Genomic DNA, 22,794 nt, shown 5'->3' with positions numbered 1-22,794 from the left:
CTGACGCCTACCCTCACGCTCTTAACGGCTCCCAGGGGCTTAGGTTATCCTGGGATCAGTCGCCTCCAAATCCCTGGGGATGCTGGATTGAAATGCAGTTTCCAGGCCTGGGACTGAAGAAATTCTGGGAGGGGAGTCTGGAAATGCCCATTTTTTAAACCATGAACCCAGGTAATTCAGATGAGCCCTAAAGTTTGTGCAATACAGAACTCAAATTTGCTACCCTCCTCCTTGTGAGTTCACAAAAAAATCTCTAGCACCCACCTCACCATCCATGCTCACCTTCCTGCCAACCAATGAGCAAAAAAAGAACAGACTAGGAAGGAAGGAGGGAGGGAGGGATGGAAAGAGGAACTTGCCCCAAACTGGGCTCCATTTTGGTTCAGGGCAGGTCGACCGAGGCCCAGCCCTCTGCTCTCCTGGCCTGTGGACCTGCAGCAGCACTGCCCCCACCTGTTGAAGCAGTGGCTGAGAGACCGGATGAACCTCGATGAACCTGGGTAGGCGGCACCCCCGTGGCTGGTGACGTCTGCCCAGTTGAGGCAGCCCCTGCTGGCAGCGGCAGGGAGGTGAATTTGACTGCACTCAGGGCTCAAACCCTGGGCACTTTTCCCTTTCCACGTCAGTACACTGCTGTTCAGGGTCAGCGCCCAGTGGGCAGAGCTCATAGTCTGGAGGCAGGGAAGACTCAGCTAAAAGGATGTGTGGCAGGAGGAAGGAGGAGAGACAGGAACCCTGGGTCCAAATGGGCTACAAGATACTAGAATAATGACGAAAAGCTCCAAGCTGCAGGAACTGGAGTGCGCTTGGGGGGTGCAGGGTCCTCGTGGGGACATCGCCACTGGTTCTCACCAGCAAATCATGCAGCCACTCTGAACCTCAGTCTCCTCATTTGTAAAAGGAAAATAGGAAGCATTATTGGAAGGCCATTAATACCATCTGTGATTTATTGAACACTTTTTGTGTGTCAGACACCGTCTGGAGTCAATTAGGTGATTTTTATAGCAAATATTTGTGAAGTCATCTTGATGAAGAAAATGAGCGTCAGAGAGGCTAAGAAACTCACTGGGCATTTGCCAGCAGGTGACCAATGAAGACAGGATTTGATCCTGCCTCTGTCTGACGCCAAAGCCTGTCCTCCTAATAACTGCCTATAGCTTCTCCAATATCCCTTCCACTTCTAGTTTCTGTGACTAAGTGCCCCAAGCATGAGGTGTTCATGGTTTCAAGGAAAAGAGATACCACTGTTTTCCCAGCCCCACATTGACAGTAAAAATGCCAACTAGTTCACCTCTGTGCAGCAGGGACTCAGCAAAGATGTAGCATGTCGCTCTGTTAATGGGAGCACTGCCAGGGCACAAGGAGCCCCAGGGGTATCCAACAAAGAGACCAAGTCTCAGCTCAGACAAGCAATGCGTCAGAAACACAGCTTCCATGGCTGCCATCTGCTTTTCGAAGGGTCTGTACTAAGGGGACTAGCTATGCAATGAGTGTTGAGGGACAGCAGCACAGGGCTTCATGGAAAGCCCACACCCCCAAGCTGGTCCCCTTCTCTAACCTCCCTCCTGCTGTCTGCCCCTCACCCGTTCCTGCTTTTGTCTATCTGTACCTCAAAGGGACCAAGCTCATTCCCACCTCAGGGCCTTTGCACTTGCTGTGACGTCTGCTGAAAGTACTACGTACTCCTTCTGCCTGGAAGGAGCTGTCCTCCAATCTCCATCAGGCTTCCTCCTTCTTGTCATCCAGACCTGAGATCACAGTCTCCTCCTTGAGGAAGCCCCTCCTGACCACTCTAAATTAGCACCCCCGATCCATTCCTCCCCATCACATCTCCCTGCTCTTCTTCCTCTGTGGCACTTAACACTACCTGAAAAGATTTTGCTGGTTATTTGCCGACAGGCTAGCAAAGTATTAGTATCCAGCAAACGGCTGACTCTCAATAAACCTGTGCTGAATGAATGGATGAATGAATACATGAGTGAACGGGAAATCTTACTAACTTCTTTTGTGAAAAGGACTCTGGAACCTATATTCAAAAGTGCTCCCTTCCTCCTAGTTAACAAGGGCAGAGACCACAAGAAATAGCACTGTGGTTAGTAACAACTTAACAACCACCCTGCAGTTATATCCACACACATTGCTGGGCATGGTTCCAAAGCTAAAAAGGCACTAATTGCTTTTATATAAGGAGGGAGAAACACAGTCTCTCCACGTCCTTTAGGCCTGATGGTCTGCATTATCGTATCTGTTACTGTGTTAATTGTCCCTGTCTCACGCAGCCAGTTTGGGCTTTCTTCTGCATATGTCAGGGTTGGCGACAGGTTCCTATACAGAGAAGAGAGGCACTGGGGAAGCATGTGTGTGTGTCTATGCACGTGGACTCATGTATGCGCATAAAAGCAGCCACACTCCGGGAAGGGTTAACTTGCAGCCAGACTGTCTCCGTGTTCAGGGCCCTAAGACTGGCCCGGGAATGGGCGGGGTGGGCCTGGAAGGTGGAGCGGGCTTGGCTTGCACTAGCTGCCTTCTCCACAACAGGAGTGCAAATGCTGGCCCAGCTGGACTCCGTGTGGTGAACTCCAGCCGCCTGTAGGAATGGCTGAAACAGCCCACACCTGCAGATCACTCCCCCGCTGCCCCTCCGCGGCAGGTTGCATTTGGGAGGCTCTCGGTCATTAGAGGAATGAGCCGGGAGTGAGCAATTCCCCAGCTCGCCGGCACTTGCTGGAAAGCAGCAGGCGAGGATGGACGTGGTCGACAGCCTTCTTGTGAATGGAAGCAACATCGCTCCCCCCTGCGAACTCGGGCTGGAAAATGAGACCCTTTTCTGCTTGGATCAGCCCCACCCTTCCAAAGGTAGGTGTCAGAGACTGTTATTTTAATTCAGAAAACTATTGAGTTGCGGGCGAAATCAGCAAAGGCAAAGGCTGATAAAGAAAATATAACAAAGTCATTTGAGACAAGGCTGGATAAAGTCATATGTTGAGAAGTTTGGATGAGAGATCAGAAAGCAGAACAGAGTCAAATGCTGTTCCCCGGGGTAGAGTGGGCACTCGTGCAGAGGGCCTGGGGGGACAAAGGCAGTGGGAGGGAGAGCCGAGAGCAGCAAGGAGGGAGTACGGCGTCTGAGCTTGAACTTACAAGCATCGCAGAAGAGGCGCTGTCCCCACATAGCAGTTGCCTTTTCTTGGGGCGAACCCCAGTGTGAATTGATTAAAGCAAAATAATGCTTAGCAGCTAGGAAAGAAAGCGATCACTGTTCACTTGAGCTTTGTTCTTAAGAAAAAGTGGTTCCCCTGAGTGGTCCTTTCACAAACCACCCTTTTAAAAAGCAAATGATTCACTCTGTGCTTTCTTCAGTTTGTTTCTGTAAAATGTTGTGAGCGCAGGAGCGTTGGGTTCGGTGATGTACCCCCCTGGGGGGAAGGAAGCCTCACTAGGCGTTAGCATTCTGCTCTCATAACCTCGTCCCTCCGGCCTGCGCCTGCCAATCCCCGCAGAGTGGCGGCCGGCAGTGCAGATTCTCCTGTACTCCCTGATATTCCTGCTCAGCGTGCTCGGAAACACGCTGGTCATCACGGTGCTGATTCGCAACAAGAGGATGAGGACCGTCACCAACATCTTCCTGCTCTCCCTGGCTGTCAGCGACCTCATGCTCTGCCTCTTCTGCATGCCGTTCAACCTCATCCCCAACCTGCTCAAGGACTTCATCTTCGGGAGCGCGGTGTGCAAGACCACCACCTACTTCATGGGTAAGTGGCGGCTGGTGACCCGCCCCAGACCCCGCCCGGCCACGGTAACGCAGGGCGTCTGGCTGTGCGGGGCTGCGTGCAGGACAGGACATGGGTGCGGCTTTACCGCGAGTCAGTCCTCACGCGTCCCCAGAAGGCAGTCCCCAGGCATCACCTGCGTCACAGGTCAGTTTCTAAGAGTGAACTAAGTTAATATGGAAACACAGAGGAGGTGGATTTTGCTCGCTGCTGTTCCAAGGGAAGAAGGATTCAAAAGTGACTTCCAGCTGTTCTATCCCTTTCTGGACGCCGTTGATGGTACCCTGATCTCCACCCAACTTGAGTGACTTCTGGGGATAGTGAGGTCGTGGAGGAGGGTTCCTTGCTGTTGTTCCCTTGTTTTCTTAGGGGGTGGGGGCTCTTGGAAGAATAGTTCCATCACAGTTCTAGACTCTTTTCTCAGGATTCACTTCCAAGCCTGCTCCCCTCAGAGCTGGAACCATCTGGGGGTGGGGGGGAGATCTCCCCTTACATGAGGAATTGATCTTGCTCCTGGGGGCGGTGAGGTCACTAGGCTGACCCTGATTGGCCAAGACGTGCAGCTCTCTGCCCATGCCAATCAAAATGATGATAATAACAAAAATTGCAAGAGCTCATATTTTTTTGAGTACTCTTGTGCACCAGATGTCGTACTAAGCGCTTTTACTTCCATGATCTTATTTTATCTCCCAACCACCCCATGGAGTAAATAGCCTTTCCTGTCTCACCACGGAGGAACAGAAGCACAGAGAGGGTCATAATGTGCCTAAAGACACACAGGCGGTAAGCAAGAGAGCTGGGATCCGAACCCATATTAGCAGCCACCACGGCGGCAAGCAAGCACTCTGGCTCTGTTTGCCAACTGCTGTGGTTCTCCTAAAGCAGAATAAAAACATATTTCTCGGTCTCCTCTGTCTGCCAAATTGCTTTCTCCCTTGCCCTTTCTGAGAATTTTTGGGAGAGAGCAAGAGGTGGGAATTCTTTTTTATTCTGATCCAAGCCTTGTAAAATATGCAGAACTGAGTTGGGCTAAGGCAGTCTTCAGTGACCGGAAAGCTTTCAAAGTCTTTATTTTTCCCAATTGAGGAAGCAGGATTCAGCACAGACAAAATGATGATGAATTACTGACCCTCATGCCACAGACAAATTACCAAGAATGTGTCAATCTGTGTTCAAGTCCTCAAAAAAAAAAAAGAAAGAAAGAAAGAAAGAAAAGAAAAAGAAAAAGAAAAAGAAAAAGAAAAAAGAAAAGAACTTACAAATGAAAAGGATCATTCATTGTTAAATAATTAAGCAATAATAACTAGCATTTCATAGTGCTTTAGACTCCCAAGACCCATCCATATATATCTTATGGTAATATTATTTGAGAACCATAACCAGAGTATGCAAAATGAGATTTAAAATGAGGGTTTGCATGGTTGTGAATGGCACAGAATTAAGTTTAAAATGGTTAATTTTATGTTGTGTGAATTTCAACTCAATTAAAAGAATTTTTAATGCCAAAAAGAAATAATTCTGAAAGTATTTACAATACTGTAGGGATTTTGTTGGATTTCTAATTCTAGTAATTTGGATTCTCCTCTCAGTTTTGCTGTCTCCTCAATGATATTAATAACAATTAACATTCATTAAACTAATAATTTATAGCAAAAAAAAAAAAAGCAACAAAGAAAAGAAAAAGAATGCTTGCCTAACAGTGAGTTTATAGTTACAGGGAGCCCATTTTACAGATTTGACTCTATGAGTCTGGGGCTATGCTCTTGACTTAAAACGTCATCAACTCTTTAGCAAATCCTACCCCATAGCATGAGTTATTAGATAATGGTTTTAGGGTCATAGATTCCTTTAAGACTCTAAGGAAAGCTAGTGCTAGCCTCCCTAGAAAAAAGACATTTTTGGATATAGTTTCAGAGAAATAATTTATGTCTGTAAACACAGTGAGAATCTAAGGATCACAAATTTATATTAATTCTGAGGTTTAAGAAATCATGGTAAGTGATGATCAGAAAAATTAACAGAATTTATAGCTGAAGGTTTCTAAAGGGAATTTTAAGGGGATCATAAGTCATTATAATAAGCATGCATATATAATACAAAAATTAGGGGAAATTAATCTTTTTTGATATGTTTTCAAGTGAGGCATATTTGATGTCTTTCGCACTATAATAGTGATGCACGCTCACTCTAAAACATACAGAAAAGCAAAGCAGAATGAGAAGGAAGACCCTAGGCCCCCCATGCAGAGAAACCTTTAGTTACAGTATGGAAGGTTTCCCCCCCCTCCATCTTTTTTGCTATGTATTTTTTTCAACAAACTGTTTTTTGAAATTTAGAATGTTTCACTCTTAAGAACAGTGTGTACTAGAATTTTTCAGAGAAAGTCTTAATGCCTCCATCTCAGATCCCAAGGACCTTCCAGGGTCACAGAGTCCTTGAGAATCTGGGGTTTTTAAGGTCAATTTAACTATGCAGATCATGCTCAAAACTAGAGCTTTTCTTCAGGCTTTTCAAAAACCTCTTCTGTGGGTTAGGAACACATTTCATCCCTTTGGTTATTAATTAATGAACACCTTCAGCCTAAGCAGGAGTTAGGTTGCAATCAAAGCTCAATTAACTTATCTAAAAATTGGCAATGAGATGCATTTGTAAATACAGTTTTTTAACTGCCTTTAAATCCTTTTTGGAACAAAGCTAGGAATCAATCATCTTTTAAAAATATACATACACAATATTTCTTTACTCTCTGAGCATTTTCCTTTGCTATAAAACCTGTGCAGATCAGATATGCTTAAGCTAATGTGCAAATAAACTTTGGATTTCAGAGTCAACATAACCAATTTCTTTGTTCCTTTCCCAGGCACTTCTGTGAGCGTGTCCACCTTTAATCTGGTAGCCATATCTCTGGAGAGATATGGTGCAATTTGCAAACCCTTACAGTCCCGCGTCTGGCAAACAAAATCTCACGCTTTGAAGGTGATCGCTGCTACCTGGGGCCTTTCCTTCACCATCATGACTCCATACCCCATCTATAGCAGCTTGGTGCCTTTTACCAAAAATAACAACCAGACTGCAAACATGTGCCGCTTTCTACTGCCAAATGATGTTATGCAGCAGTCCTGGTAAGGCTGCACTGTGTTTAGTTTTTTAAATACAACTTGACATAATTGTGCAATATTATGAAAAACTGGAATGCCTTGCCCAGAGTGGTCAGAGGATAAGCTTCCTGGAAACTTCTTGGGTAGAGTCATTCTGACCTCATTCTAGAATAATAGTGATAGCAAACATTTAGCTGGCATGCTCTGTTTTAAATGCTATAGCTATATATATATATATATATATTAATCAATTAATCCTCTCAAAACACTATAGGATAAGTATTATTGTTATGCCCATTTTAAAGGTAAGTAGACTGAGATTTGGAAAAGTTAAGTTGCCCAAACTCTAAAACCTAAGAAGGGGCAGAACCTTTGTGCTTAGTCACTATGCTTCTAAATGCTCTAATTAGGGCTTAGACAAGATGACTTGGAGAGCTATATTTTCTAAAGAATTGAAGATGGAACCGAGAGTCCAAAATCCTAAGTTGTTTTTCTTAGAGCTGCAGTTCTGGTGCTTGTCCAGAGCAATTTACCAGAAATAAAAGGCAATATTCTAATATTGGTTCCTTTGCTCACTAGTTGGGTGACCTTGGGCAAATTCTCATAAACTCTTTGAGCTTTGGTTCCTTATCTCTCCAAGGAGTTAATAATATAGATATGTTTTAAATCTATCTTGTTGTGTGGCTATAGGGTTCAAAGGAGAGTATGTATATAAAAATGTCATTCTAAAAAGGCTACACAAATTCAGGGTATTAAGTTTACTAATTCCAAGGATGTTTTAGAAGCAGGGAACTAGAAATTTAGAAACAGCCCCAAACTGAGATCATCTCTGCTTTCTTTGCCTTCTTCCTTTTATTTCATCGAAGTAGCACATGCATAAAAAGAATTATATTTCAAACGAGAGAGTTATTTGCAAGACTTGAAAATGAATCTTATCAAAACATGTCCAATTGAAATAAGAAATAGCCCAGCCACCATGAGCCTGTGACAATTTTATGGCCTAATTGTATAACCTAACACATGCCAGACTGCAAAAATGATTTAGGGGCCAGACTCATAAAGGAGGAGGCTGTGATTCCTCAGGAATCAAACATGTTTAGAGAAAGCACAGCTGTAACTCACCAGGCCCTAGAACGGCTATGCCACTGTGCCAGCTTCACAGGGTCATAGAGAATGAATGCCCATGGAAATTTCTGAGTGCTCATGGGTCATAAACAGCCGGAATGCCATGTTTTACAAAACCAAGAAGGTTTTCCATCATCTCTTCCTAAATATTTGATTATTCTGTTGTTACATATTGTGACGCTTAAAAGCATATGGTTCTAGAATTATATTGCTTAGGTTCAAATTCCACCTCTGCCATTAACTGTGTGGCTTTGGACAAGTTATTTAATCTCTTTAAGCCTCAGTTTTCTCTTCTTTAAGCTTTCATTATTTTTAATACATAGACTTGTTATAAGCACAGAATTATGCCAAACTTTTCTAATTTAACTAGTCCTGCATCAGAGATCATCTGAAAAGAAAACAACTTATAATGACTGAATCTTCAAACACGAAATTTCCAAGAATATTAAATATTAGTAATTAATGTGTTTGCTCAGATCAGTTAAGGATGAACTCTATTCATTCCTTCCCATTGGAGTTTGAAGGCCCAGAGTTGCTGGTTATTGGATTTCTTTTAATTTTATTAGGCACACGTTCCTGTTACTCATCCTCTTTCTTATTCCTGGAATTGTGATGATGGTGGCATATGGATTAATCTCTTTGGAACTCTACCAAGGAATAAAATTTGAGGCTAGCCAGAAGAAATCTGCTACAGGTAACGATCTTTTAACTTTATGTATGCCCAAAGAGCTCAAAAACTTGTTTTCTATAACTTAAACAGATATCCTTAGAGTGTATATAATGTGTATTGGAGATATTTGAAAGTATTCTTATGGGATTCTGTGTTATAAGGCGCAGGCATGAGACCCAGTCTATTTCCTCATCTGTAAAATGGGGAAATAATTCCTTTCAAAAGCCTTCTGAGTGGAATCAAATAATATATACATAACCCAATTATAAGCTGAGGGCCCATGTGTCCTGGACTTTCTGTAATGTTACATTCAAATGGACACCCTTCAGCAACCAAAACTACTTGTGTCATGGTCCCATCTGTTCGTGTCTCTCCAGAGGGACTGGAAGAGATTTGATGTATAACCTACAGTCCAGCTCTTTAACTCCTTTCCCATCCTCCCGCCTCCCTTCCATTCTCACACCGCAGTTTCCACAAAGCCTCACTCCCTCCCGGTTCCTTACAACCCGCTATCCACTAAAACTCACACAACACCTTTGCTGCCATAACCTTTTCCCTTTTCACTCCACCCCCTCACTCAGCTCATTACTGTGTAGATAACTTAGTCTCTCTGGCATATTTGAATTCCTTGGTGTTGTTTTTATTATTATTATTATTACCCAGATTCCTCACAATAAAAGCAATCTGGAATCTTGCCAAGCAAGCAGGAACCTTCTTCCTGCGGAGCTGAGGAAAGGAAGGAGAAGAGGATGAATATTCATTCATTCTTTAACAATGTTTGCCTTTTAATCTGCACGCCCATTATTTTTGTTATAGGTTATACTACATGTATACTACATATATATACATATATATGTATATACATATATAGTATACGTACGTACTATTTTATTCGTTTTAGGTAGCTTTTCGTGTGAAGGCGAGAACTAGTATAGATCCAGGCTTACCCATGTCCGTGCAGGGCCAAGGTGCCCGCCCCGTACTGAAGTTTGGGCTGCCCTCCTCATGGGGGGCGGGGGTGGGGTGGGTGGGGGGGTTTCATGCCTTCCGTCGGGCATGCCCACCCCAAACCGTCAGTGGCGTCTCTCGCCCACCCAGAGAGGAAAGCGAGCACCGGCAGCAGCGGCAGGTGCGAGGACGGCGACGGCTGCTACCTGCAGGCGCCCGGGCGCCCGGGGAGGCTGGCGCTGCGGCAGGTGTCCACGCGCAGGGTCAGCCGCGTCCGCAGCAGCAGCTCGGCCGCCAACCTCATGGCCAAGAAGCGGGTGATCCGCATGCTCATGGTCATCGTGGTCCTCTTCTTCCTGTGCTGGATGCCCATCTTCAGCGCCAACGCCTGGCGGGCCTACGACACCGCGTCTGCCGAGCGCCGCCTCTCGGGGACCCCCATCTCCTTCATCCTCCTCCTCTCCTACACCTCCTCCTGCGTCAACCCCATCATCTACTGCTTCATGAACAAGCGCTTCCGCCTCGGCTTCATGGCCACCTTCCCCTGCTGCCCCCACCCTGGGCCGCGGGGGGCCCGAGGAGAGGCGGGGGAGGAGGAGGAGGGCAGGACCACCGGGGCCTCGTTGACCAGGTACTCGTACAGCCGCTCCAGCGCCCCCGCGCCGCCCTGAGCCCCGAGCCCCAGCCCCAGCCCCGAGCCCCAGCCCCGAGCCGCCGCCGGGAGGGGCAGGGCCGGAGGGCAGAGGAGGAGGAGGTGGAGGGAGGCTTCACTTCCAGTGCCAACTCTTCACCGCCTGCTCTGCATCCTTCGTCTGGATTCCAGAGGGGAAGCTCCGCTGGGCTGGGGCCAGGACTTGGCCCCACCTAGGCAGTGCAAGGCAGGACATTTTCAGTAACGGTCACCGTCACAGAAACCTCAGCAGGCCGGTGGCAGGAGTCCCACAGGGCTCACGCTGCAAATGTAACGGCCAAGCACATGTTGAGAATGAAGACGTGGACCCTACTGAGCTTTAGAAGGTTCCAGAACATCCATGGTGGGCTCTCACACCCACACCGTTTCTATGCTCTGCTTTTTCTGCTCATGCAATCTGGTGGTGATTGCCTGGCGGGAGTCTGTCATTCTTTCTCGTGTACCCTGTAGCCACCCACCTCATTGTGACCACGGAGGGAACACAGCAAACCCTCCCTGTCTTACCATTGTCTGGGGGAGAGAACCGCCTGATTTCTTCAGCTTGAGGTTGGTCAAGGACTCTCAGAGATAGAAGCTTATGTCATTACCAGAACAGCATAAGAAATGTCTAAAAGACGGAATTTGGGGCTTAACATTTCTAAAAAGAAAAGAGAGTATGAGGCACCTAGCTGGATGGGATGCTATCTTATTGTAAGGAATGTTAAGTGGCAAAAGGCACATAGGACTATTTCTATTTTAATAATATATATTACTTATTAATTTCTCCTTTGTGTGCTGATGTTAAACCATATGACTCCTTTGCCTCCACTCAATTTCTCCCATTCTTCTACACTTCTTCTTTTCCAGAAAGGACCTCCAGGTACAAAGGGGAGTTGTAAGTTACATGTACCTGGCCAAGGGTGGAAACATGTATAATCAGGCTTAGAATCAAAACTGGCATACTTGGACTCAGTTAACAAACAGCTTTTGATTATCAAAGCTGTCTATGCCTTTAAATACAACCTTTGTATCTGCTAACAATTGGTTAAAATTATGTATATGTGTAAATGAACCAAGTATGTATATTCTTTGATGTTTTTTTTTAAAAAAATAGTTAATGGATGTTGGAATTAAGCAAGTATTATCATTTTACATTCCTTCATAACAGTTAAAATTTTATGCGAACTTCATTTGTTTGCAAAATTAGTGTTGAAATCTCTCTCCTCTATGTAGCAATCTCAAAGATGATATGAGCTGTGCATTCAGACACCAGGAACCACATTTCTAGAATAGTATGTGTCAGTCCAGTCTACTAGCCCTTGCTTCTTTTTTCAGAGCAACACTGTCCTCTCTGCTTAGATAAATTAAGTAAATTAACATGGACATTTTTGAAAGAAGCAAGTTTACATGCTAATGTGGGAAGTAAACAAACAAACAAACAACCACGTCCAAGCTTCATGCCTCTAAGCATCTGAGAAGTGAGCTTTGCCTTTTGTTGTTCTCATGGGGCATGGCCATCCACTGAGCCAGGCCTGACACTGTGTGTGGCACACAACAGCCACTGATTTCAATGGTCCAAACAAATCTGCAGGGCAGGGGTAAGGAAGGAGAGTGGCCAGTGGTGATGGTGCATAGCGTAACTGATGTATAATTTGACAAGATGTGAGCAGTGTCCCATTGTTTTTTAGGTGGGGAAATGGTCCTGTGCTAGGTGAGAAGAAATTATTGAGGGCATAACTATTTATTACAAGGGACGTTTCAAGGCAGACTGTTCCTCACACTGTGATCTATTAATAATTTTACTAGCTATCACCAGCCATGTCAGTCAAAGATTTCAAGGTTAAAGATTCAACTGACTGAAATGTGCACTGCTACAATGGTAATGATAAAAGGTGTAAGAAATAAAAATGTCTCCAATATTAAGTCCTACCTTATCTACACTTTTCCTGCCAGAAGAATAAGTCTTCCTCTCTGACAGTGTTTGCATATAAATGAAGATATATTAGCCCCCTCTCCCCAGTTATTGGGAACCTCTGGAAGTTCCAAAGGTATGTTAATGTAAAAATAAGGTTCCCAGATTTGGCTGATAAAAATACAGATGCCAGCTAAATTATAATTTCAGGTAAGCAATGAATAGTTTTTATTCATTGCTGTGCACTATTCATTTATTCATTCAAGCTGTGCACTAAAATATATCTGCATTTTATCTTGCAAGCCTACTTTAAAATATTTAAAAATCACATAAAAATATAAACAAAATTTCCCTGATGTTGAGCAGTAAAATGCCTTTGTTCACTAAATTTATTGGACGGTCTTTCAGATATAGAAGCTCTTTTTGGAAAGAATAAAAAAGCTATTAATTTTTAGAATCTGTGTCTGACCTTTGGGAAAGTCTGATTTTATGCCTTAAAAAATTTTTTTTAAAATAATGCTATTCTAGTACTTTATTGAGTTAACTTTCTATCATGCTAAATTAGATTACTAATTTGAATTTGAAATAGAGTGGCTACTAGAATTAAGAAAAAGTCATCAATTTTCTGGAATTTTCTGGTGTCTTCTAGTAGCTTCCCCTCATCACCAGAGTGGCAAGTTAGAACTTAAGCACTGGAATGGAGAGTTGTGTCTTTGCTCTTTAATTAAGCTGTTGTGTCTCAGTGGCTTTTCATGCTCCAGTTGCCGTGGTAATCTCACTTAATAAACATGTAGTGCTGAATGAGCACGGGTGTATTTCTGTGGTTTGGTTACACGTGTCTCGTAGGCTTGACCAGTGTCCCCTGCATTCAAATGAAATATGACCTTTGTGAGGCTTTCCGTAGCTGTTGAACCGCCACTGTATTTCCGTCTAGTGCTTTGCCCTGTGCTCTGCGCACCGTGAGTGATCAATAAACGTTGTGACTGACTCCTGTCGCTCCTCCTCTGCTTTTGGTGTCCTCTCTTTCTGTCCACAGCTGTGAGTCTCAGCAAGGGAGGAAGGCACGTTCCTGGGGGAAGGGGATAGTAGCAGAATTTCTAGAGCCTTGTAGGTAAATATGAAGTAGAATGAAAGTTGGGTTTAAAAGGATTTAGATTTGTCAAGTGAATATGAGGGTGGGTGAAGACAAGAGAGTTAAACTTTTATGCAAGAAAGGATTATAATCATTAACCAAAAGGGAATTATTATTAAGCTAGGTAAAGAGGAGAAAGGAATCAAATAAGAGAGTGACTGTTTACACAAATTGATAGGATGAATGGATTCTAGAAGATTTTCCCCAACTCTATACGCATCCCCACCCAGGATTCAGATGTGTGAGCATTTGCTGCGATCACCCCCTCCCATTCTTCTTTCCTGCTTGGTGTGTGTTACTAACGAGATGGTGCTGTGCCTGTGAACGGTGTTAGGGCACAGACGGAAAAGGGTTGGGAACCACTGATCAGTAGCATCCCTTGGCTGGGGGCTCCTCCTGCCCTCGTTCCCTTTAAGCAGAACAGTAAAAACCATCACTGTATGTCTAACCCGTGCTAAAGTACCCAACTCACTTATTAGCGCTGATAAATGTTATTAAAGCCATGCTGGTCCCGTGGCTGTCCCCTTCCAGCCATCTGCTCTCCTGCAGGGCCCTTCTGGGGACCTCTGGGAGCCTTTCTGGGCCTCCCCGAATCTGTGCTACATTTGCAGACTCCCTGCAGCTGGCTCTCGGCTCTAAATGAGGTGCATTCCTCCCTCTTCTCTTGCTTCACAGCCCTCTCTCAAGTGGAACAAGCCTCCTGGTTTCCTAAACCTGCTCCCAAAGCCAAGGGCCAGCCCCACAACTCCATGCCCAGCCCCCAGCTCTTGGAAGCCCCAGCCTGGGTAGAATTCCACATCCTCCTGTTTGCCCAGGAAGCGAGGTCAGACAAGTAGCATTGTTCCTGGGACATAACAGGTGCTTAATAAATGTTTCGGGGAATGAATGGGTAAGTTGATGAATGAATACATTAGAATGGCATTGTTCCTTGATGCCAGTCCTCTCCTGGCCCCTCTGAGCAGGTGCCTTCTCGTGTGCAGAGTGTGAAGTAGTGCTTGATAAAGGACAAAGTTGACTGGGCAGTCGCATTCTGTTTCCAGTCATCTACCCTGTATATGATGTACAGAAAATTTTGCTTTCAAGTTTGCTGATCATAAAAGCCACGTCTACAGGTAAAAAGGATATGCTCTGGACTGAAGTCCCAAAGTCTGTGTCCCGATCTCAGTGGCCGTTGCTAATTTACTGTGTGGCTTCAGGCAAGTCACACCCACTCCCTGGGTATCAGTTTCCCCTTGTGCATAATGAGGGATGAGGGATTGTCACCCTATTTCTGATACCGTGTGACTCAGTGGGTCAGAATTTGCTATCCTCTTGTTATTCCACACCTTCCCTTAATTTCATCGGCTTCCCATTGATTTTGTAATCAGAGAAGCTCCTTGACACCCAAGCACATAACCAAGGCTGCCAGGCCAAGAACAAGAAAGGTCCCAGAGTGGAGTCTTCCAGCTCCCACACCCTTCTGGGTGAGGGCTTCCTAGAGCAACACGTGGGAGGCTCAGCCCTGCAACGCCAGGTCTATTCCAGTTAAAATGCAGTCATAAAAACTCACTCTAAAAACAAATTGGCCCAGGACTGGAAGGGGGGCCGACATTTATTAAAGCCTGCTCTATATAGTCACTGTGCAAGCCACTGGTAACCACAGGTGACAATAGACACTGGTAGAGGGATGAAGGAATGATTGTCTGTTACATGTGGTTTTTTATTTAATTTACCAAACAATATGTATGAGGCATGATTGTCCATATTTTTCAGGTGAAGAGGTTGAGGCTCAGAGTGGGTGGCGCCATGGCCAAGGTCAGACGGCTAGCAAACAACAGGCAGGTCGGAGCCCGGCTGTCATTCTACCAGGCTGCTGTGATTAGGAAGCGTCCATTAGCCTAAGTGGCCAGGAGCTGGCTGTTTAGTTTCCCATGATGCTTTCCGGTCCCTAGGCCCTGTCTGTAACCACTCTAAGGAGGAGTCCCTGTCTTTGTCCCCTTCTCCTCCCTCCCCCATGGACATTTAGTCCTCACTCTGAGCTCCCTGAATGTGGAAAATTTGAAAGCTGGATTTTTGCATTTGCGTCCTAGATGCTTCCATCCCTATGTTTATTTTTAGAAGGAAGATAATATACTTTCCCACATCACGGAAGCCAACAGATGGTATCGGTAAATGCACTTTCACCTCTTTGGCAAATTATCAGCATTATTAAGGTAGATCTGTTTTCTCAGAGTCATCAGAAAGACAAATACAGGCCAACTGACCCATCAGCCCGCAAGGTAAAGCTTCCTGGTTTACCCATTGCCTGCGACCTTTTTATCAAGTCCCCTTCCCCTGGTGAAACGTGCAGGCTATTGTTACCCGCAAAGCATCACTAGAGTGTCCAGATGTCCCCCATGATATCTGAAATGGAGGCAATTGTCACATCCCAAACCACTTCTCTTCCTGATTCTCTCCAGTTGCAATGGCACTCCCACCCTCCAGACGCTCAGACTCAGACCTGGCTCATGGTTTTAAAGATACCGTCAGGAAGTGCTGAAGAAATTGGTCTTTGGAGTCAGAACAACTTGAATTCCTACCCCAGGCCCAGCCAGCTATGAAATATGCAGTAAATGACTCAGCCTCCAAGTCTTACATTTCACATCTGTAGCACTTACCTTATAGTGTTTTCATGAGAATTAAATGATAGTAAGTAATATTAAAGGATATTAAATTTTAAATGATATTAAAAAGGATACTACAGTGGATTTTTCCAGACTCAGACTGTGTGTGAGGACAAGGAGTGACAAGTTATCCAACATTCCAAAGAGAGGGACTAGATGCAATCCCATGATTTGCTAAGAGATAATGAAACCTATTCTTTTTTTTTTTTTTGAGACAGAGTCTCGCTTTGTTGTCCAGGCTAGAGTGAGTGCCGTGGCATCAGCCTAGCTCACAGCAACCTCAAACTCCTGGGCTCGAGTGATCCTTCTGCCTCAGCCTCCCGAGTAGCTGGGACTACAGGCATGTGCCACCATGCCCGGCTAATTTTTTTTTTATATATATATATCAGTTGGCCAATTGATTTCTTTCTATTTATAGTAGAGACGGGGTCTCGCTCTTGCTCAGGCTGGTTTTGAACTCCTGACCTTGAGCAATCCGCCCGCCTCGGCCTCCCAAGAGCTAGGATTACAGGCGTGAGCCACAGCGCCCGGCCGAAACCTATTCTTCAACACATACTCCCTCACCTTTCTCCTGCCTCTGAGAATATAAAGGAGGGAAAAAGTGGTAATTTCTTCCATGAGGGTTGTCAGCTGAGTGAGCAGGGAATTCTGTGCCATTTTCCTCTTCCCTTACCTTAGAACCAAGAAAAGGAAACTTCTAGAAACATTTGTTGAGGGTGGAGATTTTATCAGAAGAGAAAATTGATATTTCGTCCTTCCTCCCAAGGGACCTCAACTTGGGGAAATGGTTCCAAGGGAACTTGTGTCTCCTGGACGCAGGATTTACTTCTGGCCTCTAGTGTTGTAAAGGGTTAAGAAAGAGCCTGGCTGGAGCTGGGTTTCTGAGGGTGGAGAGTGTTTTAGTCAGTTAGGGCTGCTATGACAAAAATACCATAGACTGGGTAGCTTAAACAATAGAAATTTAGTCCTCACAATTCTGAAGACTCCAAGAGGGAGGTGTCAGCTGATTTAGTTCCTGGTAAGGGCTCTCTTACTGGCCTGCAGATGGCTGCCTTCTGGCTGTGTCCTCACATGGTGGAGAGAGGGATCATCTCTCTCGAGTCTCTTCTTACAAGGGCACTAATCCCATTCGTGAGGCTCCACCCTCATGACCTAATCACCTCCCAAAGGCTCCACCTCCAAATACCATCACACTGTATATGAGGGTTTCAACACAAGAATTTGGAGTTGGGGGACAAAAACATTCAGTCCACAGCAGAGAGGCAAGGGGGCATGGCTCCATGAACCCAGCAAACATCTTGGAAATTGCCAGGCCTGGTCACCCTGGGGCAGAAGGAAGTCAAAGGGGCTATTCCACCAGAGCAGGAGCGGACTGGAGAACGCACCACCTACACCTCCCATGCAGTGTGTGTGCATGGGAGGATGGAAGTCACTGGAAAACCCACAAAGTTGCCCCAAAAGAAAAAAAGCCAGTATTTGTACATCTGCATCTCAAAGGTCGTTTGACCATTAAAGAAAAATCCCAATGCCACTTTCGCCCCTTTACCACTGACCTCTCCCACCATCCTCAAGTGGAGGTGATGGAGTAAGGGGGAGAGAGACAGAGAGAAAACCACCAGGCTCTCCCCCCTGCATGTCTTGGCTGGGACCTGTCTGACTTAGAGGAAAGGAGAAAAGCTTCCACCTGGAAGTGAGATGAAAGGTGTGGTTTACATCATGCTAAATACTGAAAAGGAACTTTTTCCAATGAAGAGATGGAAGAGGAGAAAAAAGCTATAGGGTCTGCCAGAGATAGGGTTAGAACAGAGTATCTACCAGATAGGGATTGAAGACAGAGGTAGGAAAAAAATAAAGGTATTTCTTGATTGTTCCACACCTTTCCATATGCTAGTTACATGTGAAGAGTGGCAAACAGTGGGTGCTTAATGAATGATAGCCATCGTAAGTGATATCTAAGACACCTACTTCAGTTATTGGCCTGGTCCGCCTGGTCTTTTTGATTTTTGTTGAGAATACTCTAAATCAGAAATACCTTCGTTACTTATAACCCAAAAGTCACAGTAGCCGCCCAGCCAGCCTCCCATTTCGGTCTCCCCTCCACTTTACCCCACTCGCTGGTATCAGCCCAGTCTCCCCAGTATACGGTCTGGGTCATCTCACCTCCTGCCCAGAGGCTCGGAGGCTGCCCACCACTTAGGGTCCAATTTCCTCACCTGTGGCATAAAGGTCCCCAGAAACTGAGAGTCAATCTTCCTTCCTTGGCAGTCAATTTCCTCTTCCTTTCAGAACAGAATGATGTGCTGACTTATGTAACCAAAATGCTTATACCCCCATTATATTCTGAGATAAGAAAAAAAAAAAGAATGATCTGCTGTTCCCCAAACACTGCCTTGCACTCATGCCCCCTCAGTGTGGGGCATTCTCCCTCCCTTTAGCTCTTTGTGATAAAATTCTATCATTCTTCATGGTTCAGCTCACCTGTTACTCTCCCATAAAACCTCCAAAATTCTCTGTAAGGAAAGATTTCCCCTCTTTCTGAGTTCTCCTAATACCGTCTTTGTAGACATTTGGTTGTCCCATAACAGGTCATTCCCCCACCCTACTCCTCACTGCCCGCTAGTGAAACCTCATTGCATGCTGGTGCCGATGGCTGGCGTGGTTTGACTGTGTCCCCCAAGAAGCACGTGTTGGAAACTTATCCCCCAGTGCAACGGTGTTGGGAGGTGGGGCCAACATGAGGTGTTTGGCTCATGGGGCACTGTTCTCACAAATGGCGATGCCGTTATCTCGGGAGTAGGTTCCTTATAAAAGGATGAGTTCAGCCCCCTTTTCCTCTCTCTCTCACCCTCTATTTGCCCTTCAGCCGTGGGATGACACAGCAAGAAGCCTCTTACCAGTTGCTGCCCCTCAGTTTTGGACTCCCCAACCTCCAAAATCATGAAGCAATAAATTTCTGTTTATCATAAATTATCCAGTCTCAGGTATTCTGGTATAGCAGCACAAAACAGACCAAAACATTGGTATTATGTTCAGAGAAAAAAAAAGCCCGATTCCAAAGAATAAATCATGATGGATCTGTGCTAGGCATAATCATCTCATTCCTTTTGCTAGTTATTTGTTTGGGGGCTACTTTGTGTCCTACTCTGGCCAGTGATGTTTAACAACATGCCTTCTAGATTTAAAAAAAAATGCCCTAATTTGTAGCAAGTTTGCTGATATCTATGGTGTAAATACTACCACCATGGACAATCTCAAGTCAGCATGATATCATCAAACAGGGAGCTGGGAAAAGATATGTTGTAGCGCACCATTTTATAGCATTTCCACCATGAAGATACAAGAAACATAAACAATGTCAACAGCATAGATAATAGCTAAATGTAGTAAAATAATTAGGAAGTGAGGCATTTTGAGTATTTATTACCAAGTTTCCTGAAAATTAACTATTGGCTCTTGCAAGCCCATATAAGCCAACTTGTTCTGGCCAGTGAAATGTAAGAATTATTCTGCTTGGGGTTTCAGGGTTTACTGGTCAGTGTTGGTTGCATTGTGCTTCAGTAACAACCCCAAATCTAGCACAGAGCAGCATACATGAGGGTGTCATGCATGCACATGCAGAGAGACCGCCATGTGAAGAGGTAGTGAGAAGGCAGCCGTCTGAAAGCCAAGGAGAGAGCCCTGAGCAGAAACCAACCCTGCTGACACCTTGATCTTGTACTTTTAGCCCCAAGAACTATGAGAAAATAAATGTCCGATGTTTACGCCACCCAGTCTGTGGCCCTTTGTTACGGCAGCCCTGGAAAACTCACATGCCTCCCCTCCCTGAAAGGTGCAGGGTTCAGAGGGCCGCTCTCCTGCCAAAGGCCCAGAACTAGCCCAAGATTGTCAAAGAATAAGAAACCTTAATAATGTCCCTTACACCAGCTGGAACCCCTGAAAGCTCAAGCTATGTCCCCACACCTGTTCCTAGATCTCTCCTCCCTCAACTGTCTCTGTCTTTCCGTCCTGGTCTCTGCTTTCAATCATGTTCCTCAAGCACAGCGGCAGCAGCTGCAGCAGGAACGCGGCCAGCCGGGGCAAGCAAACAAAAGGGCAAGTGAGAACACAAATGGCTGAGGGCCCGGCTGAAATATTCTCTAGGGTGAAGCCAACAGATCCCAAAACCTAATTCAGCAGGTGTTTTCTTGGGCACCTTCCAGGTGTAGAGTTGCCAGCTAAAAATATTATAACAGGCGCTGCTTCAATTTGAATTTCAGATAAGCAGAGAATAGTTTCTCAGTATGTGTGCCTCGTGCCATGTTGTATTTTTATTTGCTGCATCTGGCAACCCTATCCAGGGCCGTCAGTGGGGTGGGGGTGGAGCAGCAGGGAAGGAAGACTGAGAGATGAGAAATCAAATAGGAACGGGGCTGCACTGTGGCTGCACACACAGAGGACAAGATCGAGACTGTCACATAATAGGCACTGAGCCCATTTAAAGGAAGGAAAGGCATGTCCCGTGGTAAGGGGTCTCTGTTGCCTTCCCAGCCCTGTGGGTCCTCATTTGGACTCAAGCCAAAGTATCCCAGATGTATCATTTTCCTGCGGCTGCTGTAACAAAATCACCCCCAATTTAGTGGCTTAAAATAACACAAGTTGATTATCTTACAGGTCAGAAGTGTGCAGTGGATCTCACTGGGCTAATCTCAGGATGCCAGCATGTATTCCTTCTGGAAATTCTAGGGGAGAGTCCATTTCTTACCGCTTCCAGTTTCTGGGGGCTGCTTGTATTCCGTAAAACACATGTAACCCCTGGGGTGACTCAGCTCGTGTCACAAGGCAGTTTCAGATGTGCACATCTGTTTCCTATCCTCACAGCTCCTTGAGGTGGGGATTATTAACTTCACTTCACAGAATGAAGAAACGGAGAAACCTGCCCACAGCCACGTCACCTTGGGATACACATGCCCATTGGCCCATTCCAAAGAGGAAGCAAGTGAGCAAGCCTCAGGACTAGGACTCGCCAAACATGTCCCCTTGTGGGAACCTGAGTCCCCTGCAGGGAACTGAGCAGGTGCCTGGGTCCGAACTCTTCTGGCAAATTCTTTGAGTTTCAAGAAGTGCTGCCAGCCAGGCAGCAATCTGCCATGGAATGGGCACGTGGGAGTGAGACTGGATGGGACAGCCAGTGCCTACATCTGTGTCTACAGCAGGAAAGTGCAATCTCAGGTCTCAGGCACACAGACACAGCAGCTTGGCATTTGCCATTTTAACCTCCCAGGTGCCAGGCTTCCCTGCCCTTTGAAAATATAGGTCATCGTAACTAGATAAACAGCATTACTTCCCTAGACCAAAGCAATACTGCAGGGACTCCCTGGTAGAAGTAAAGTATAGCATTCTCAAACACTAGTTTGCAGGAGAACATGGGAAGAGTTAAATAAAAATTCAGATTCCTGGGCCTCGTCCCTAAGGTCTGGTGTGGGACTCAGGAATATGCATGATGAACAAACTCCCCAGGTGCCATTTATGCAGATGGTTGATGGTCTGCACTTTCAAAATCTCTGTTCTGGAACTTTCTGTTCTTCAGCAGATTTGATTCCTTATTTCCCATGTTAAGGATTTATGGGGTAACAGAGCTCCCCACCATAACCTGCCTGTGAGCCACTGGAGGGGCAACTGAGTCACAGGCTGGGACTAACCCAGGACTAAAGTGGCCAAGGGCAGCGAAGAAGCACCAGCCTTCCTATTCCATTAACACTGTGGAACAGATGAGGAATTGTTGCTAGAAAGAGAGGTGACATGGATTGACGGGGGACATAAGATGTACAATGTCATTTCATTTTACCAGCACCAGCCTCTGAATCTCCCTCCCAAGCTGGACTCAGGGGACCCATTGCCAAGCCACCAAGAACTGCATAATCATGGTGGGGTGGTTTGGGAGGCCTCACCACAGGCTGAGCCCTATCCCAGCTAGCTAGAGAGCACCCTTGCAGTAGTGGGGGAAGGCAGCACCCAGTAGCACCTACAAGCAAGATGCCAGCGCCAGACTACCTGGGTTCATCTCCAGATCCTTCCTCTTGCTATCTGTGAGCCCGTGCACACGTTAACTACCTAGAGAGGTTAGGTTGTTAACATAGAGATGCCTCAGTTTTACTGTCTATGAAATGGGGGTGAGGAGAGCAGCGTCCATTTCAAAGAAAACTGCAGAGAGCAAATGAGGTCATCTTTTTAAAAAATATGTAGAGTGTGGTGGCTCATGCCTATAACCCCACAACTTTGGGAGGCTGAAGCGGGAGGATCACTTAAGGCCAGGAGTTTGAGACCGGCCTGAGCAACACAGTGAGACCACGTCTCTACAAAAAATAGAAAAATTAGCCAGGTGTGGTAATGCAGGCCTGTAGTCGCAGCTACTCAGGTGGCTGAGGCAGGAGGATCGCTTGAGCCCAGGAGTTCGAGGTTGCTGTGAATGATTACACCACTGCACTCTAGCCTGGGCAACAGAGAGCGCCCCTGCATTGAAAAAATAAAAAAAAAAAACTCTTGTATCAAAGGTGCTCAAAAGTGTAAGTTAAAATAACTAACCAATGAGATGTGCCTGGAGCTGTCACTTCTGCTTTTGGCAAGCCTACCCAGGGGAAAGTGGCTCGCAGTAGACGCTCAATAAATGTTTACTGAACTCGATCGCTGAGCATCCAGCAGCACCCGACCCTCGCGGGCACAGTTCTGCGGTGCCTGGCTTTGGTCTGCACAGCTGTAAACCTTCCTTGCCTGCTCTTCCTGCCTCCGCCCCGGGCACCTGGAGGGCAAGCTCAGTGCCCTTTCATCGTCTCCACTGTCCTCCACACAGG

At 45.7% G+C, this 22,794-nt stretch overlaps 1 protein-coding gene across 1 annotated transcript; it reads left to right on the top strand.

Annotated features, from left to right (window-relative positions):
• Positions 1-2,530: 2,530 nt before the first annotated feature.
• On the top strand, positions 2,531-10,282 carry CCKAR (cholecystokinin A receptor). The gene is made up of 5 exons (XM_012754611.3): positions 2,531-2,856; positions 3,501-3,752; positions 6,631-6,892; positions 8,560-8,687; positions 9,762-10,282. Exons 1-5 carry the CDS (start codon positions 2,745-2,747, stop codon positions 10,280-10,282), a joined length of 1,275 nt encoding a protein of 424 aa, XP_012610065.1. The 5' UTR covers positions 2,531-2,744.
• Positions 10,283-22,794: the final 12,512 nt, after the last annotated feature.

This window comes from Microcebus murinus, chromosome 3, assembly GCF_040939455.1.
Source record: "Microcebus murinus isolate Inina chromosome 3, M.murinus_Inina_mat1.0, whole genome shotgun sequence".
NCBI classification, from domain to species: domain Eukaryota; kingdom Metazoa; phylum Chordata; class Mammalia; order Primates; family Cheirogaleidae; genus Microcebus; species Microcebus murinus.
Note: the sequence above shows the minus strand (reverse complement) of the source record. Positions and strands in the feature narration are given on the sequence as shown.